Source organism: Pelecanus crispus, chromosome 3 (assembly GCF_030463565.1).
Source record: "Pelecanus crispus isolate bPelCri1 chromosome 3, bPelCri1.pri, whole genome shotgun sequence".
Classification (NCBI taxonomy): domain Eukaryota; kingdom Metazoa; phylum Chordata; class Aves; order Pelecaniformes; family Pelecanidae; genus Pelecanus; species Pelecanus crispus.
Genome location: NC_134645.1, coordinates 124854516 through 124874883, shown reverse-complemented (window position 1 = coordinate 124874883; position 20368 = coordinate 124854516). Strand labels below are relative to the sequence as shown.

General features: G+C 45.6%; 1 protein-coding gene across 1 annotated transcript in view; it reads right to left on the bottom strand.

The window, feature by feature from the left end:
• The window catches only part of LOC104034256 (protein eva-1 homolog C), a 219075-nt gene extending 201225 nt beyond the window's left edge, over positions 1 to 17850 (bottom strand). The window contains exon 1 of the mRNA XM_075708204.1: positions 17751 to 17850. Coding sequence (XP_075564319.1) covers positions 17751 to 17850 — 100 coding nt within the window. The remainder of the gene's footprint in view (positions 1 to 17750) is intronic.
• Between the last annotated feature and the right edge of the window lie 2518 nt (positions 17851 to 20368).

The following is a 20368-nucleotide window of genomic DNA, read 5'->3' as shown; positions in this document are numbered from 1 at the left end:
TACAAAAAAGTTCCTCCTTTCCCTTCTGCCAGGAGATACAGAGCGCTGACTGGCTGCGTCCCAGTTATAAGCACATTTTTCAATAAGGCTTCTTATCGTAAATACACTATTCATCATTTCACAGCCAGATGAAGTCTTGCTACTATTCTGGACACTGCTTTAAAAATTAAGAGCTTTTATCAGACTGTTCCAAGCTTGGGCACTCATCAGCAGAGCTGCCGTGATGGCCCAGAGCCCAGGACAAGCCTTTGCCTGCACTGGATGCTCACTAAAACAAAATAGCACCAGGGTGCTGCCAGGTAAGGTGGCCAGAGTGTGCAATTGGATTTCCTTGGCTCTTGTTTTAGGCAATACAACCAAGCTGGGCAAACCCTGCTCATTGTTTGTTTCCTGGAAAAAGATTGGTGTGGGTAGGTGAGAAAAGTAAGGAATGAGTGCTTGCGTCAAGCACAGAGCAAAGCAGAAAGGAGGAGGGCCATATCCAACTTCTTCCCACTTACTTTTGTGGTATCTTTTGGGACGCAACCCTGCAGAGAGACTTATGATGGGAAGTGCCTCAGTGTGTGCTGATGCATCAGTGTGTGCTGGTGCCAAGCACACTAACAATGAATGGAAATGAAAGGAGCCGGGTGGGTCCCCATAAAAGCAGACTCTGATGACACTATCTCCATTGGGCCAAGACAAAACAGAGGTGTTCCTATCTCAGAGGTCAATCTTGAAAACTTGGATTTCTTTTTTTTTATCCTATTTTTTTAGCCCCCAAACCACTATTTCTTCCCTGCTTCAGTGGGGATGAAAGGACTGATCCCAGAAAATGATGAGTTGAGCCCAAACAAAACATTATGCTGAAAGAGTCTACAATCTCATCCCAAAAAACAAGTATCAGGATTTCTGAATGCTGTCTTACATATTTGGTGATGAGGGGACACCATAAACACAACCTTCCCTACAGAACAAAGATATTTAAATTATCAGCCCCTTCAAAAGAATGTCAGGATTATTTCTTCTTGCTGAGCCACTGATCATGCAAGCACAGCAATATACTGCCAATGCCTCACTAACTTTTGCTGGAGGCCTGTCTCTTACTGCCCAAAAAAGCCAAAAAAAATCCCACAGGCCTGCCCTCAACTGAGACATCACATAAACAGGTTTTTAGCTCAGAGAAATCACATGCTGCCTCTTGCTATAGCTTTTGTTCGTCAAAGCTACTATTGGCTCTCCTTCCTTCCAAATTAGTGGAACCACTATGCCAGGCCATCTGGCACATCAAAATTTATCTTCAGATTTCATTATCCAACCCACTGACCCCAGTGTTTCCTCCCATTGACTAATGAGATTAGCCCATCACCTCCTAATTGCAGCATTTATACCTAGTCTGTTTTACAACACCCAAGAAAACAAATCCCCAGGTTGTTTCAGAGTGAATGAATGTCATTTTACTCTTAGAACAAGCACAGCATTTATAAGAACAGGAGATGGCACACACATCAAAACAATTAGTGAATGTTCTTAGGCTGGAAAGTGAAAAATAGAAAATACAAACACAAATGCACTAATCTCAAACCACTGAGGCTGGTCTCCTCACTCCTTGGGTTTGTTTAGCTCAACCAGAGCAGTGCAAGGAGTATTACCTAGCATTCCTCATAGTAAGGGAGCAACTGAAAGGCTAGAAATCCACTACACAGACAGTACTTGTAAGGACACTAACAGAGGGTGGTACTCCAGTTCCATACCTCACCACTCTAATAGGAAGTTTCCTGCAAAAAGTGTCTTAGAAAGACAGAAAGGAGTTACAGAATCACCTTATATCCATTGCATATCAGCAAAGTGCTAAAGACTAGAAAAAGCACAGGACATGGGCTGGAAGTCAGGATGTCAGCTTTACTGTTCTCCACTTCAGTGATTCTGAGCAGGATCCGTCTAGTCTAAGCTAGCTGTCTGGACCTTCTTTGGGTCGATGGAGAAGAACCAGCAATCATGGGATGCCACTGATCTCTAGATGTAGATGTAATGAAAGTCAGATGATGCATCCCCACAAAGTCCAAAGGAACAGCTTAGGTGAGATTAAGGTGTCTTTGGTACAGTTAAGGAAAACAGAATCCTATTGCTGATGGCACTATCTGTGCCTCAGTTTCTCCATCTGCAAAACAATGCTACTGGTATTTATTCTCTATAGTAAAATGCCTGTACAGCCATGAATGATCAATGCTATGTAACTGTGAATTACTCTTGATAGATTTATTGAGTGTGCTTGAACATGTTACGTGGAGACCTGCTGGAAATTCAGAAAAAGATGGAGGAACCATTACAGCTTTCAAGTAAAGCTAGAAAATTTAGAGTTGTCGCAAACAAAAAGCACCTGGCCTGTCCTGCCTTGGAGGCAAACCAAGGCTCCAAGGTGTTTACCTGTAGCCTTACCTTACTACTACAGTTTTTAAAGTTTCCAGAGCTGTCCTAAAAGCCTCATTAGAAGCACCAATAATGATTTATCACTGAAGCACTAGCATGAACAAGCCATCAGAATGAGAATAAAACAGCCTTCACCAGAGCACTCAAAACACACCAAGCTTTGCTCATGCCTGGGCATCAGGAGGGCTGGATGCTCCCCTCACACAGCCAGGCAAGACTCAGACGAAGAACAGCCTGGAAGAGTAAATTTCCACTTCTGTCCACCAATTTCCTGCATGTTCAATCTCTGTCTAAATACACCATCAGATGGACATTTCCCTACCTATCCTCACCATGTTTTTGTGATAAGTGTGCCTTCCGCATGCTTAATGTCTAAGAAAACTTCTTACCCTCAATGCACATCCCACAGGGGCTGCAGAACAGCTGAGCTCTGTTATCACATGAGCCAGGCACCATTTTATATGACAGCTTCTCTACAATGCAAATCAGGCTCATTGTCACCAATGGAAAAAGCCCTAAATGAAAAGTTATTGCCCCCTGATAGCCACTCCTTTGAGATCAGAAAAGGGTATTGACCTCACCCTCGCCCCACAACCAGTAGGCCAAGTGTTCAGGGAAAAAGCCTGATCTCCCTCCGCATCCATCAGCGCTGCCATTAAGCCAATGATATAGGGCTGGGATGGAGGCAGCTGCAATCTTCTCCAGAAAACCATGCTAGGAAATGGGCCAGAAAGGCCCTGAAGCAAGGGATCAAGCATCTAGCCAGCCTCCCTCCCCATCCAGCATTTTGTAGCTTGGGCCGCTTTGGCCAGCAGACCCAGAACTGCAGCTCTGTACTAATCCCCCAACACTGACAAAGCTGAGGTGGGCTTTAAAAGACATTTCTGTATCCAATAGGTGTGGATACTAGGGTAAATCCCACTCAGGGTACTAACAGCATCCTGCAGCCCTCACTAACTCCACAGCAGAAAAGTAGTTTTCAACCAGAAGAAGACGTTTGCACAAAGGGACAGGTCTGTGTTTAAAGACAATTCTGAAATCTTTTACGATCAGGTGGGTGAGGCTGATTTGGCCCTTTGTAAAACATGTAAAGCTTGGACCAAGCAGATTTTGATACTGCACTGGGGAGTAGAGGGGGCTTGGCTAGACCGTGGCCCCAGTGGTGTTTCATTCTCTGTCACCTGCAAGAGAGGCATGGGGACACTGGAGGAGGTAATATCAGAGCCCTCCGTTGTCAGGCTGAGCTGGCAAAGAAAATGCTCCCACCAGGTACAGCTGCACCTTCACCTTTCTCCAGGTCTGCTGCCTGGTCTTACAAGCTAGCAACTTGCTGAAGCAGTGTCTCAGCAAAAGCGTTCGCTGGCAAACTTCACAGATGTGTGTAAACCCTCTGTATGCTCCCTTTGAACGTACTCCAATGCTTGGGACTGTTGAAGTTCAAATAAAGGCATCCTTTCCAGGAGTAACTTCATCTAACTCGTCACAGACAGGACCAAGTAAAAACACTCATTTGGAAGCAGCAGATCTATCTAGCAGGACTATCTACCTAACCATCTGCTCAGAGCTATCTATCTACTTTGGGAGACCTTTCTCTATCAGAAAGTCTTCAGAAAGGCAGCACTATTAATGGGGCAGTACACACACCCTTCAACTTCCCAGCTCCAAAACTATTTAGAAGTCACCACGAGCCAGGTAACTGTGGGATCTGGGCTCCAAAAAAACTAGCAAGGAATCAAGCTGCAGTAAAAGACGCACAGAGGCACTTCAGAAACATTTAATCAAAAGGGACAGGGCAGGGAAACAGAGGCTGAGTCCCATGGACCCCAGGCTCTCATGGAGAGCTTTGGGGCTGTATAGGCAGGGACAGACGGGAGGTCTGTGACAGTCTCTTTAATCACAGGCTACCCTCACACCTGAACCAGGCTTGGGGCTACAGCCCCAAACTTCAGGAGACCCAAGGGTTGTGCTTCCAACCAGCTTGATATTTTATTTTGCCGAATGTGATTTCTTTCCCACATGCCTCTTTCTCCCCCCTGTGCATATAAAGGATGGAAGCCTCTGAAAAAGCACTGAGAGAAATCCAGGGTGGGCTTTAGTTATTTTTGACAGCACTAAAACAACATATGAAAAGGGGTTTTTGTTGCTTTCTATTTTTTTTCCCCCCTGAGAAACAGAAGACAATGTCCCATCCAATGCCTGCCTGATAGAGCGACAGAGGCTGGCTCTGTCACAGCACTGCAGAAAAACAATGCTCTCCCAAAAGCACAACTTATTTCAGGAGAAAAAAGGAAATGAGCAATCCCAGAAGGAAAGGGTCTGAATGCTTACTCAGGCTGCACCATGAAGAAAAGAGATTGCCATTGTCAAAGGGTGTTTCATTGTTCTGGTCTTTCTGCGAAACCTTAAAATATCCAGAAATATAACAAGAACAGAAAACAGATCTGTTCCTTTGGCTGCCTATTTGCAGCCTGGCTGGTGAAAGACAGACTATGGCGTAGCAGAGTTAACTACCCTGGTAACCCTTGTTCTTGCTAATGACATTTATTTTAAAAGCCACTTCATATCCATCAGGAGTGGGCATAAAGAGAAGCCAACTCTCCCTCATGTGAACAGCCCCACTGCTTTACGTTGAATTACTCGCACTAGTCAGGACTCCTCACCAGTTAAGCATTCACCTCCAGGCTAATTAATAGCAACAAATTACTACAATAACTGGCCAGGCTCATTCTTTCATTGGTGCCACTTTCAAACACTGTCCACAGTCTGCCCTCCCTGCCAGACTGCTTCAGGCACAAACTTCCATCCAGGAGTCAAGCTCCAGGCAATACCTCCAAGATCAGTCAGAGAAGTAGGACACAGGATAGATGCAAGGGCACAAGGATTTCCTTAAGGATCAGGAGATGGCTCTTAACCCAGGAAGCTGTGGGATTTGCTCCTCTTAGCACCCTTAGCATGGCCCCATCTCATGGGAGCAGCTGGAATCAGCCAGGGCCGTACCTCTGATCTCCCAGAGCTGAGGGACCTCAAAAAGAGGAAAAATTGCAGATAATACAAATAAGTAGATAAATAGATAGATAGATTAGATAGATAGATAGATAGATAGATAGATAGGGTTGATCCCAAAAGCAGAAGGTGAGGATGCAAAGGGAAGCAAGCAAACAACAGACAACAGCAGCACATACAATACCAGCACTGAGCTAGGGCCAACACGGGCATGCACATGAGTATCTCCAGAAGCAGCACCCTCACAGCTGAGCACTGCTCCTGAGCCATAACATCTCCCCGAGAGCCTAATGCAGGCACAGTCGAGCTGCTCTCTAGCTGGCATCAGCGTGCACCGAGCCAGCTCAAGGCTCTTGGTCCCAAGTGCTTGATAAAGCAGCTTGGACAGTCTATGCACAACTCATCAAGAGCCGATAACCGTCATCAGGAAGGGCAGACAGAACCAACACAGGTGAAAAGGTTTGTCTTTTCCCCAACAGAAAGAGCTTCCTGTGTCCAGACATTGGAAAGGCTGGTGTTAATAGGTCCAGATTTTCTGATCTGTGGAAGAGAGTAATGCTGAGAGACAGAAAAGGATCATGTTCTGTCTCACAGGTCAAACCAGAGAAGAGTCACCCTTAATCTCCAATACCCTTCAACAGACATCTTATTCAGTCTTCTACTCCAATGACTTAAATCAAGGGAAACATTTAAAAATCACTTTATCATTCATATTGTGATATCATGCTGGCCAATCAACTTCCTTTTCACCCCCCGGCAGGCTTTTCTTGAGCAGAAATAATCACCACCAGCTCCACCACACAGATGTATAAGCGATGGGAAAATGCAGAGGAGTCTGGAGTGAACAAAAGGCACTTCAGGCCTGCTGGGGTCAGAATGCGTATCTGTACGGTAGGCTGGACTCTTCACTAATCCAGCTCTGTTTCTAATGAGATTGGTTCCCCTTACAGCAAAAGGAGGTCCATGGCTTAATTTGCCAAGGGGACCATTGTCATGCTGCTTAGGGAAGCAAAAGAATCTTATCAGTTTGAACTTGAACCCTGCCCTCCAATTATATGGACAATGTTTAAGAAAAGAGATAAAGAAAGTGATTTTCATGCATCCAGCAAGAAAAATGGATTGTCTAACACCAAGCATTCAGCTTCCTGCAGCTGCTGATAGACCTTTACACTCCAGCCACTGGCTATATCATTGCCAAAATGCACTAACTACTATCTGTGCATGCTAACTCTGAACTAAATCCAAGCCAAATGGCATCAAACACATTTACAGTGCAACTTATTGGTATAGCAGAGCCTCTACCCTTGTAGTATAGCCCAAGTGAAAGCCTGGGGCTGTCAGCTAAAGACAAGAAAACCCAAAGGGCAGGAAGAATCAGAAAATTTTTTCACCTTTTCTTGCTGAATCTCTGTCTCTGCCTCCCTATCCAATCCATCAGCTCCCCTTGGCTGCTATAGACACTATCCTCTTCTGGGAGTTCTGCATCCCACACAACGCAGCTAAAACAAAGAACATTTTGGCGAATAACAGCCAGGCTTCATCTATTCTTTTTTCTATACAATTCATTCCATCAAAGTTGTTTAGCTGAACAAAAACCAGCGCTATCCTTTATTGTGAGGCTAACAATAAACTAACATGTGAGCACAGCGTGGGTCACAGATGTGCGCGCTTCATCATCAACTGTGGAGCCACTTCCCTGCTCAACTCACTTTTATAAAGCTTTAACCTCTTTGAGCTGGAATTCAGCTTGAGCACATAAACCAGGAAGCAAACAGTGTTAACACAACAGACGCGGCCCCTGTACAAAAGATACATGAAGAGATGGACATGCTTTGGAAACAGTCAGATCAACAACCTCCGTTTCCAAGGGGTTACCTACACAATAAAAATCCAGAGAGAAACTAAACAGGATAAATCCAGGGGCTCTATTTTTAGCCATATCACCTGCACCAGAGGATTGTTATTTGTGCCTTTCAATAGACATGTTTACATTTTTTTCTCCTATGAAGAGACAGAAAAAAAACAAACAAAAATTTGGAGGGGGAATGTCTTCAAAACTCATTTTTAAGGATCTCTTGGAATACGTTCCAAGGACTGACCTCAAATTTGTAACCCAATTTTAAGTACTCTTATCTCATCCCAAATAAAGTAACCCTCAAAGCATGACGGCTCTAAGAAAAAAAACTTATGCAAAACCAGACCCTTCTTATAACTGCACTTCATAACTGCACAGATCATATCTGCCAACTGAAAGCTTGCTATTATGTCCACCTCTAGCTCATATTACATATAAAACACAGGTGTAATGTTGCCCTTTCGTTAGTGTACCGGGTCCGGCTGTGATGGAGTTAATTTTCTTCATAGCAGCTCATATAGTGCAGTGCTTTGGATCTGTGAGCAAAACAGTACTCATAACATATTAATGTTTTAGCTATTGCTGAACAATGTTTGCACAGCATCAACGCTTTCCTGGTTCTCACTCTGCCCACCACCAGTGAATAGATTGGAGGGTGCACAAGGAGTTGGGAGGGGACATAGCCAGGCAGACAACCCCAGCTAACCAAAGAGATGTTCCATGCCATACAAAGTCACGTTCAGCAATAAAACAGAGCGGAGTGGGGTTTAGGTAAGTCAGCCATCTTTTGCTTGGGAACTGGCTGGGCATCAGTCTACCTGTGGGAGGCAGTGAGTGATTGCCTTTGCATCACTTATTTTCTTTTCTTTTTTTTTCTTCCTCTTCTCCTTCAACAGTTACGAAACTATTTTTATCTCGACCCATGAGTTTTCTTGCTTTTAGTCTTCCTTTATTCTTCCCCCATTCCACTGAGGGTGGGAAGAGGAGGCAAGCAAGCAGCTGTGTTGTGCTTAGCTGCCTACCGGGGTTAACCCACATTTAGTTATGCACACTTGACTTTGCAACTGTAATGTTCATTTTAACCTGTGCAGTCCATTTGCATATATGCATTACACTATTGGAGAAGGAACTGTGTATCGAGTACCGCATATTTCTTCCTGGCTACCACAACTTGAGAGGATGAGTAAGGGACTGCTCTTGGACAAAAAGGTAGATACTTAACAACCTCTGAAATATTGGGCAGTTAGAGCTCCAGGTGCTAATCTCTCTGCCTTGGATCCTCATCTGTGCAATGCAGGTAACACTCCAGACTCTCCCTCCAGAAGGGTAAGCACATCCCTGTTTGTAGGCCACTCACAACAAGTAGAATAGGGTTTAAATAACACATGGTAAATAAGGCCCTAGGGCCATAATGAACCAGAAGGATAAAGAAAATCATTGCAAGGCAGCTGTCCTGTGCACTGGACAGTACAGAAGTCCCAAGGACATGGAGGAAAAGTAGTATGTGCTCATAAGAGTGAAAACCCAGAAGGCTGGGTTCAGGTAGTTAATACTACCTTCATTTTTAACATTTCTTAACTTCCAAATGTTTGATTTGCAACCTTAATGCTGTTCATTGAATGTTCCACACAAAAGCTAAACTTTTTCAAAACCAAAGTGCAGAATTTTGTCCTGTAGCATCTCATGGGCATCGCCAGGGCCGCAGCAGCACTGCACTCACAGGCCCCATCAGCCCACAGAGGCAAGAGATTTCCTAAAGACTGGGGCCCAAAATTGAACATAATCCAGCTACAGCAGCTCAAGTTACCACCTACCAGTCTAATTGCACTAAGTGTCTGCACTCTTGGCCCAACACAGCTTCAAGGGAAAACATGAGCCAAAAGCCTTTCCAAAATCCAGCAAACATAGGAAACAAATGCCAGGAAGAGCACCTGCCATAGAGCAACCTTAATTTCAACGCAGAGGAGCAAACAATAAAGGATCACAGCTGAGCCCACAGGTCCTAGGCACAGAACGCAGGTCACCCCAGCGCACAGACTGATAGAAAAATCATAGAGGAAAAATCAGCAGAAAATCCCTCCACTGCTGTGTTTGTTTTTATATTTACTTGTTGGAGTAAAAGCCCATTTTCAATCCTTGAGGCTAATACAACATATGTTGATAATATCATAGCAGCAAAACCACAGGCATCTGATAGCAGATGAAAATAAAACAACACTATCACATAGGGGGTCTCAGAGTAGGTGGTCTGGATGGTCCATTTTCGACAAGCAGCACCAGCAGGTACCTAATCTATTGAGAGTTTCATATAACTTACCTGAAGAGAGCCCTTTCTCACACCCTGACGATTCTGGTGCTTTTATGGGCTGCTGGAGGAGTGACAAGTGTCTCTGCTGGCAACTAGTGTGTTGATGTCGGGTCAAAAGATGACAAACAAAAGTATATAGTGAAGTTCTTTGGTTGTAGGTGGCTGACAAAATTTCTTGTACCCCTCTAGGCCTTCTGTTAATGTAAGATTAAAAAAAGGGAATATTTCTAAAAAGAGAATCTTTTCTTCCACACCAGTGAGGCACAGCACCGGCAAGGTTGTTAATGATGTGGGATACTTTGCCAGCAGGTGGATATGACCTCTCCTGCCCACCACAACTATAGTGCTTGGACAACATCTACTGCAAATTCTTCTGCAGAATGCTACATCCATCTGTTAATTCAAGTACACTTCTGAAACCTGACCACTTGGAGAGTTTGCCCAAACTGCAGGTTCCACACATGCTGTTCCATCCTTGTGCAAGGACCCAGATGGATCCAAGAGTGGTTATTGTACACCTTATTATCCAAAGGAGCCCCATCAACACGGATACCACAGCATCTACCAGCTCTATTCAAGAGCACATGGCATATTTGAAGAGACCCAGCCAAGACTTATTTTACTGTGCAGCTCAGAACTGCCAAATCATCATTGTCTCTCTGACATGAAAAGACATGCCGTAGGTTCCAGGCAGCCAAGCACTAAGCATCCCCGAAAGAGCAGACATACATACTTTAATTACTACGAATGAGCTCATATCCTCAGCTAGTGAGCTGAGCCAGGCACACTTGGATCAGCCCAAACCCAGACTGAGACACAGACAACTCGCCATCTTTCCTCAGGCAAAAGGAGCAGCTAGGTTAATAATAATAACAATAATAATAATAGGTAACCCAAGCAGTTTTCTTTAAAATATTCACAATTATTACTTCTATATCAGATTTAATCAGCAAGAAGATGAGCTGGGATTAACTCCTGTGCTTCTGTGCATCCTGGCAAGTCAGCAAATTTGCCTCGTGGCTGAGCAGAATTTGGCCCTTGCCTGTTTCTTAGAAAAAGCACAAAAATCCGAGACAACAGCAGTACCGGATCAGTGAGGCACAGCACTGGCAAGGACACAAGGAAACTTGTAGCACTGCACCAAACCAACCTGACCAAAAGTCCTCTGAACTACTCTGAGCAGCGCATTGGGTCTGTCCCTGCAGGCAGCCACATGCCTTTCAAGGGATAGAAACAGACTGAATCTGTGAAGGTCTTGGGTATCTGGATAAAAAGGAATGACAAGAGCACAAAAAACCAAGCAACAACAACAAAAAAACCCAAGGGTAGTTGCTTCATATGGTCCCCCACAGGGACTGGGATTGCTATCTTGGAACAGAAAGTTCAGTCTATACATGCACAAACGTGCCAAGCACAAGCAGCCAATCTCAAATAAGACATGTAAACAATCCTGGTGTTGGCCACCTAAATCGCTGCACACCCACCTCATCGCAGCATAGTCCAATTTTCAGTTCTGAACACCAAGCACTTTGGGAGATCAGGCCATGTTTAAATTAACATCAATAAAAGGATCAGCAAAAGTGCCAAATGTAAATACACAGTTTTTCTCCCCCTGCAGAGACTAAGCTTACTCTGCTGCCCCGCCCCCAACTTGAATTATGATTTTAGCATCTAAGTACCTCGGCTGAGAAAGGATACATTAAAATTCCCACTATTTATTTTTTTAATTGACCAAACTATTTGTGTTATATAAAATCTGCTCTCACAGAGTCTTAAATCAGGGAACATGTTTTACCTGAGGACGTAAACAGTTGCTTTCTTTAATTCTGCAGCATTTGTATCCCTAACAACACACAGACATAGGAAGAATGCTGCAAGGACATTTTCTTCAAATAAACTGTGCATCTAGTGGGTACTGATAACCTGGGATACTTGGAAGTGGTTAAAATTATCACAGTGGATTTTTGTTGTTGTTGTTGTTAATAATGCTAATTAAAGAAAGTGTTCCTGGTACTGGCAAAAGTTTGCATCAGTGGATCAGTTTCTGGGCCACAGCAGTTATTAGGTACTATATAAACATTGCTAATCATCACACAGACGTTTGGATCCCTGGGGTCTCATGGCTCTTGCTGACAGCTCTGATGGCTAAAACAGTGGATCCCACATGACGCGAGCCAGGTGCATACATACGGCTCTTGAGCTGGAAGTCATTGCCTACATGAGGTTTCACATGGACCCTTCACAAGACATCCTGGCACCCACGGCAACGCCACCCATCCCTCCCCAGCTGTGCCTCCTTTCCCAGGCACCGCAAACACAGACCCGCAGCTGTTTTTTTGCAGCACTAACAGCAGCACCTCTGGTCACAGCCCAGGACCACAAGCACGCAGAATTGGAAACACATGTTTCTCTTCCTGAAGCTCAGTTTGGTCCCCTCAGCTGCCTGCAAAAGTAAACTCTGAACATTTAAAGAGTCCGCAAGCGCTGAGTCCTCCCTCACAGCATTATCATCACAACTGCTGGGAAATCCATGGTCTTTTCTGGAGCAGGCCTCAGGACAGGAGTGCACAGACACTTGCATCTCTGCTTAACGGGCCATATTGGTGCCCACAAAGCTGCATCCCTGCTGGCAAACTGGAACAACTCCCTAAGGCACCAAAATAGCCCCAGCTCCTGTGCTGCTTCTTCTTCTCCTCTCCCAACAGCAGCAGAACTTGCACTTGATATCCCCCCACAGCTTTCCTCCTCCAACACCTCTCAGCTCTCTGCAGTCTTAAACTGCTGCCCACTGACAGACAGAGACATGACACAAAACCAAATGCAGTTCCCCATTGCAAGAACCACTCAGCCATGGCTGCCAGACCCAGCCATCCTCCTTCAGTTCCCCAGACCCATCCCCTACAGCTCACCGTGCAGCCACATCTCCAGAACATTAGCAGAAGAGGCCAACAGTGGTTTTTAACTGGCTTTGATGAGGTTTTGGATTTTGTCACCTCTGCAAAGGAGAATTTCTCTACCCCAGCACAGGCCTCCCTCAGCAAGCCAAATTGCAGCCCACACAGCTGTGATGGATGGGTTGGCACATACGACCTCCAGCCGAGGAGGAAAACATCACCTGGGGCAAGGACCTCCTCGAGCAGAGCAGCCTGAGGTCCATCCAACCTCATCACTCACAGCCCTTCACCAAGAGAAGGTATGAAGGTGGCCTGGGTTTGGCCCAGTCTTTAAACACCTAAAGCATGTCTGTTTGCCCCTGAGGTCAAAAGCACAAGCCTCGTTACAGAGTTACACCACCACGCTGGAAAAGAAATTGTATCTGCTTTTCTCTTGAAAATCCCCCTTCCACAGCCTGCAGCTTTCAACACATGGAAATCCTGGACCCCCCTTAACACCATCGACCCATTTAGGGCTCCAAACCCAATATCAAAGTCTGACTAAAACCATTCAGAAGCTGTTAGCATGTAAATTTTGGTGATAATTTGGTGAATGGACTTGTCAAACAAATTGCCTTTATTATGGACTGATTAAATGCAATCAAGGAGAAGTGCCTTTCCCCTCCCAACTCCAGCCCTCATCAGCTCAAACAAACACACTGAGCCAATTAGCAGGGAGGTGGCAAAAGCAGCTTTCACTTGAAACCTGCCATTCGTGGAGGGGGGGAACAACAATAACAACAAAAAAAAATCTTGGTGCTTTCAAAGCCAGGAAGAGCCTTCAGGGAGAGCTCCCGAAAGCTACCCAGAGCTCACCTGCAGGGTGTGGATGGGAGTTTTAAGTATTCATCTGGCTCGATGCCGGATCTGCTCCCTTAAGCAAAGTGCTGCTCACATCCAGCTTGTGCCAAATATAATGCAAAGAACGTAAATATTAAAGCAGGCCCAGGGGGAGCAGCACTGCTGGGGCTGTTATTCCTACAGCTTTATGTCCTGCAGCTGGGTTCTCCTGTGTCAGAAAAGGCGTGAGCTCCCATCAAAGCTATTTCCATGCCTAGAAACTGAAGTTTTTGGCTTAGGTCCCTGCAGTGGATTCTCTGATGTATGCAAATGGTTAAGTTCACAGCACAGCCTATTCTGTACTGCAGCAGTAGTGAAGGGATCTGTCTCTGCTAACATGAAACCCATGGCAATCGCGTAGATCTGATGCTACTACCTTTCTGTCCAACATGTCTGAAATTAGGTAATGAATGGGAAAGTTATTGAGGAGAATTGGAGCACAGCATCATAATCACATAAGCCTAATTACTTGCAGGTATGCAGCTGGAAGTTAAATGGTCACCTTGGCTGGCAGTGGGCGGAATTTGACATGCATTTGCATGATTTAGCTTCAGAGACAGGAACCCCACAGCTGGAGCTAGAGACAGCACATGGGATGTGAGCAATAGCTGCTGATTAAGCTTTCGACTAAGCTTTCAACTCCCGCATTTTAAGTTAGCACTGAAGATTTGGGCCTCATTTTCATTAACCCAGAACCTCTAAGGAGCAAGCTCTGTGCACTGCACATGGATCACTGCTTCCTAGAGCCTACACAGAGGAGCTATGGCATAGCTTCCACTGGCAGTGCAAGCCATTGCTTTGTCTTAGACTCCCACCACAAATAGAAGAGGGCTAAAACAAAGGTGAACTTTTATCAACCAGGAGGGATTTCGGAGAGTTCATTGCCAGGACTGAGATTAGGATTAAGGGTTTATAGTTAAAGCACAGAGACTCAAAAGACCAACCTCTTACCCCACACCTCATCACAGGCTTCAAGTGTCACCTTGAACATAAGAGGTATGTGCCACATCATGACACTAGGTCCTGAGCCTTCAAACAGTCCTGAGCACAAGAACCGATCACAGAATGAGATTAGATCAAGAGCCAGTACTACAAGCAGCCACAGAGAAAAAGTCCAGGCCTTCTTAAGAAGTGGCTGCAAAGTGCCTGATAACTCCACTCTCTCCCCAAGGACCTGCTTCCTACCCCCACACCCTCCTGCAATCATCAATATTTAAAGAACTATTAAAGAAAACAACTTCAAAACTCTTCACATAGTTCAAATACTTCACTTAAAAGGAATTTTAATTCTTACATCTCAGATTGCACCAGTCCCCAGCAGGACATGCACTCATCGTGTTCACGTTGTGGTGTTTGAGCTGTTCAAACAGGAGGGATGGAGCCACAGTGCGAGGCCATGCGCTCAGAGGCCTGGGAGCGGAAATGATAGAGATCCCCACCAGCTCTACCTGTGCTTTCCCATGACCGACTCAGTTCACCACACCTCTGGACACCCTCTCCCGGTGTCTTCCCATGACCTACGTAAAAAAGAAATCTTCCTGCAGCCAAGAGACACATACCTTGAAGACCCAGCCAGTGGGAGAGTACTGGGAGCAGTGGGATATGGACGGCTCTGCAATTCTTGGTAAGTCTTTCGGCCAGCCCTACTGCATAGCTGCAGTGTGTGAGTCAGATCAGTGCTGCTTGTGATCTGCTTAGAGCTCAAAACTGGCCACCCCTAAGCTGTTTGTTCCAGGACTGGAGCTATGCACTTTATCTGGCCCATCACAAAAATGCCATGGCTTGTTACTAGCAGCAGCACCTCCCTGACACTGCTGAGTCGAACCAAGCTGAGAGCCAGAGAAGCCTTGTTGCTAAACAAGGTCTACAGGATTGAGTTTAACAAAGCATTCTTCTCCAAAGAGCATCTGCTCTTTCTGGTCAGTACTGCTACTTGCAACCTGGAAAAGCCCTTACATCCCAATGAGCTGTGTCACCTCCCTACAGCATGTGGGCAGCAGTTGAACTGCTGCAGAAACCTCTCATGGGATCATAGCAAGCCTTGCATTCCTCAGCAGCAATAATCAATACAAATCCATTCATCTCCTTGGGATGCAGAAAATTCATGTTTGGGATGCACCACCTCTCAGTGGAATGGTGTATGGTAAGGTTATAAGGGTTCCCCAAAGATGTTCACCTGCCCAATTCCCATCATGCTGGAGAAGAACCCAGAACACCCCAAAGTACAGAAAAAGTATCTAAGTGGCCAGAAACCATTATGGACAAATAATGCTAAAAGGCTACCCCCCTTCCATTCCTCACACCAGCTGACAATTCATATATAGGGATAACAGTAACAAACAAGGTGCCCCATCATGCAGGAAGAGTTATCTGGGCCAATACTCCTTCACAGAGGCACATGGTGTGTGCCTTCAAGTGTTGGAGGGAGACCAATGGGGACTTTGCAAAATGTATTGGGGAAGCATAAGGTGTGATTTGGGAAATACTGTACCTTTCCCTATCCCTTTTCATCTTGTGGCTGCCCAGCCTGTGAACTTACAAAACCATTTTCAAGCTGCTACACACTGGGTACAGCCCTTTCCTGCAGCAAACCACGTTTCCTGTCCCACAAGGTACAGTCAGTCCAACAAGACTGGGGACATTTGCCAAGCCCACTATCAGAAAACATAGCTCAGATCTGGCGGAAGATTTCAACAGTTGTGGAAACTCATGGGAGGTTGTGCTGTTGGCATTACAGACCCTGCTCAGAGTACAGCCTCACCATGCATGTACACAGGGTTTTAAGCCACCCCTCTTCTCCCAAAGCGTGACAGTACATTGGATGTCGCAGAAAACACGATTTTGTCATCAGCAACCCTTCTTGCCCATTTTTTCAAAAGGACAGCATCTGCCCGCCCCCCCCCCCCCCACCCCCCCCCAGCATCACCAAAACCTATTGAATTTGCTTCCATTGCTCTGGCTATGTTGCACACACACCATGTGAAGTACCCTTGCTCTGGGACGCTTTTGCATATCTTAATGCTTATCGGTTTGGCCTGGCTGGGATGAACTTTATAGTTTAGAAGGACTTTCCCCATTGCAGCTTTAGCTCCTGTTGTGCCCACTCCATGCACCCCTTCTGTATTAACTTTCTTGCAAGGAGGAGCACAGAGAAAGCTCAATGCCAAGAAAGCGGGGGATAAAAACACACTAGAAAGAGGGAAGTGCCTCAGTCCTTCCATTCAGAGGCAGATCTGCCTTGAATGGCAGCCCCCAGGACTGATCTGCCTCCAAAGGAGATGGAATCACAAGCAAGTCAGCCCCCTTCAATTCACATTAAGACTTCAAGCTACTGTATATGTTCTCCCCCTCTTCCACAAGCTCCTCCTTTCTAACACAAATCTCTCACAGCACGCAGACACATGCACTCCCAGAAAGCAAGCAGCAGTGTTGTGATGTGTTGAAACCAGAGTCCAGTGAGATTCAGCTCTTGCTAATGGCACTTTTTCATCAGTAAACTATAATTGGCAGCTCTTATCCACTACAAGGGTTTTGCAACACATACCTAAAGAACATGTCAAACTAAATCTTCACACTAAGACCCAAAATTAGAACCAACATCCCAAAAGCAAAGTGGCCATCACTAGCCATTCCTGAGCAAAATAATCAATCCTGCTCAACTGTAAAATGAGATCTGTTATATTTTCTCTAACTCATACATACATCCACAAAGAACAGAAGCAGAAAGGTAATTTTAAAGTGACTGATGCAGCTGTACATAGTTATAAAACTTATATGGGACTTCATACCTTCAAAGTGCTGTGTATTTACCTGCTGTGCATAACTCAAAACAAGTGCTATGAACATTTTTAGATTCAGAAATTATTTAGAAATGAGACACTTCTTCTGGCTTAAGCAAACATAGGCTTAGAATATAATTAATTCTCTGCATGTACCATCTCCTTTATCTCAGCTCAGGGGGCTTTTGCAACAATCAGGAGCTGTATGTTGAGGCCCGTTACAAAATAACTGGGTCTTGCTATGTTAGCTTTAATTTATGTCCTAGACCTTCCCAGCCTCCTAACCTAGCTCTTTTCACTCCTCAGAGAAACACAGCACAAAACCTTCTACAAACTTGCACAAGTTAACAGGATTCCCTTCCTTGCTCCCAAAGTTACTCAGACTAATTCTGCTGAAATAGTTTTGCTAAGGGTTGTTGAGAAAGGCTTTTAACAAACTCAAAATCCTCTTACAGAAGATCCTTTTCATCAGCTTATTTTAGAAAGATTAAAATTACTCCCTGCCTAACTATCCCAGATCTGCTCACATCCACTTTCCCTGAGCTGCTCCTGAGCACTGTAGTAAGAGCTCCCATCCATAAGCAGCCGTCCGGCATACGAAAGGATCCGCATTTCTCCCCTACCTGAGAAGTCTGCAGAAGTCTTAGCAAAGTTGCTGAAAGCTGTCAAGCACATCAGTCCTATGAGGAAGGCGGAGGTGGGAGACACATCTGGGCAGCACATCCTTGAGTATCCTCACGGCTTGTTTTCTTCCAGAGAAAAGGAAAGTGCTTTCTGCCCCAATCCAGTACTCCTCATTGCCCGGCGAGCAGCGTTAGTCCCATTGCTTGGAAGGATCACAGCCAGCAGCGGGGAAGGAAAAGCACTCAGCGCACGCACACACACACACACACATCCCTGGGAGTGAATGAATCCCGGCTGAGTGAGGCTGACGAATGAGACAGACCTACCTGAGCCTTGGTGGAGGTCCCAGGGTCCTAAAAGCCATCGCCTCACCCAAATTTGCTGCAGACTATTTATTACTGTGCAGCTGTCCAGCAGCGGCACCGCAAGCTGTTAAGGGGGAGAGTCTGGAGAGGGGGGTACCCTGCGGGGCTGGTTTGGAGAAGCCCGGTTGCCGCTGGTTGAGATACCCAGGGATCTTGTCTCTCTGGTGCAGACAGACAGACAGAAGGACGGGCAGTATTTTCAAAGGAGGGGGCCCAAAACAAACCACCTGAATTCACACGGATTTTTGGAGTGACGGGTATTTGTAGCTGCTGCTGAAATCAGCATGAGCAGTGGTGTCCTGCCAGACTGGTACCAGGACAATTCTTAGCTGTGTCCACTGTTGTGAGTGATCCTACAATGGAGGAGACTTTGCACAGGCCCAGGGATCAAACCCTCCTGGATCTCATTGCAGGACTGGGACCGGTGTCAGCCCACATATCCAAAATCCTCCTTCCTTTTCACAGCAGCCAGCCATGCCAGGCTCCCTCTGTCCCAGTGGACCTCTCTCCCCTCCATCAAACTCAACAGAGGATTTTCAGGCAGATTCTAACCTGTGGTGTTCAGAGCCTGGAGACCTGTCTCCTTCCATAGCAATTACTTTAACTGCCAACTAGCATGGCCTTAGCTGCTAACTCAAACACTGCTCACCCTGCAGAGTTAAAAGAAGGCTCCAGCACACCTGGAAGCACATCCAGTACTTAGAATCATAGAATCATTTACATTGGAGAAGACCTTTAAGATCATGCAGTCCAACCATTAACCTAACATTACCAAGTCCACCACTAAACTAATTAAGGGTAGAGTAGCAATTTCATGTTTCCTGGCTTGGTGGCTGGATTATTTATAATGAAAGTAAAAACTTGATCCTGCCTGTTCTTCATCCATATCCTGGTAGCATCAAGCCAGCCATGCTAACTTGGAAGAGCTGAGCTGAGCTGTAGGAACACAGAGGTGGACTGAGCTAGCAGACCCTGTTCTCCCTGGTACAGGAAGGAGTTGATGACCGGGCTTTGGTCATCAGCGTTAGCTGCAGCTCAGGCATAGGTTTGCATATAAATAATGCAAATAGCCAAGATATCTAGGCTAGAGCAGAGGCTGAGTGTCAGTGCAGACAGCAGGGGACAGTTTTCACAGGCAAAGCTAACACCAGCCACTTAGCAGCCTGTGTATACACACACACACAAACCTATAGAGCAGCACCAAACGCGGCTGCCAGAGAAAGGGAGATGGAGCCAGGCACAGGCACAGCTGCTGAACAAAGCTGCAGCTTCTATCCAGCAAAAATAACCTGAGTGGGAACATCCAAGGAAAACCACAACTGTTTTTTATTAGTCTATCCTGTTCATCTGCATGGAATTAAGCAAAGCTTTCCAAAAACATTCACCTTAGAGCTGAAAACAAGTGTAAGAGACTTCAGCCCAACAGGATCTCTTTTCTCAGAGCTAAGTACACTTGTAAAGAGTTTCTTATGCTGAAATTTCTAACAATGTTTCAGCTGTTCTCAGATGAAAATCAGACTGGCTGTCAGATCATATGCGGAAGACATTTTCAAGAGTGCTGCCATGAATACCACAGTCATTGTTTCCACCAGGAATCTGTCCTGGGATGATCTGTGTGCTAGAAACAGAACTCAAGGGGAAGTGTAAGTCCTGTGGCCCCGTTTGCTTTCTGTCCATACTGACACTCGCTTAGGTTCCAACCAGCCACACTGAGGATGAGGGTAGCATGGAAAATCTTGAGTTTGAGCTTGAATCCTGTCCATGCCCCAGCCATGCAGACCATGTGAACAAGAGGGTGGTCTGGCCTGAATTGCACCTAAGCAACCCTCCTTCCCACAAAGAGCTCTTCACCCACTGAGGATCTACAGTGAAGTTGCAGATAAGTCACCTCTCAAGGACAGTGGTGGCTCTGGGTTGACCTGACAGCACAGACATAGCCTGAGGTCCAGCAGGCTCTGTACAATCCAGTCTCAGTCCCTCCTCTCCGCAGACAATCCTGCCAACTTACCTTTTGGCAGAGGGCTGCTTAAGCAAGATCAAAGACCAAGAACTTCTATGGGCTGCCTTACTCTTTATTTCATCTGAGACTTTAATCCCACATGCCAGACCTCTCTAACCCACACTTTCTAGGGTTGACCTAAGTTTTAAAGAGAAAAGATCAGGATATTTGGCTCCTAGCATCTATGTATAATTCGTGTCTCACCTAGTTGTGCTGCCCTCACCAAAAGGAAGATTCACCACTATTGCCTTAT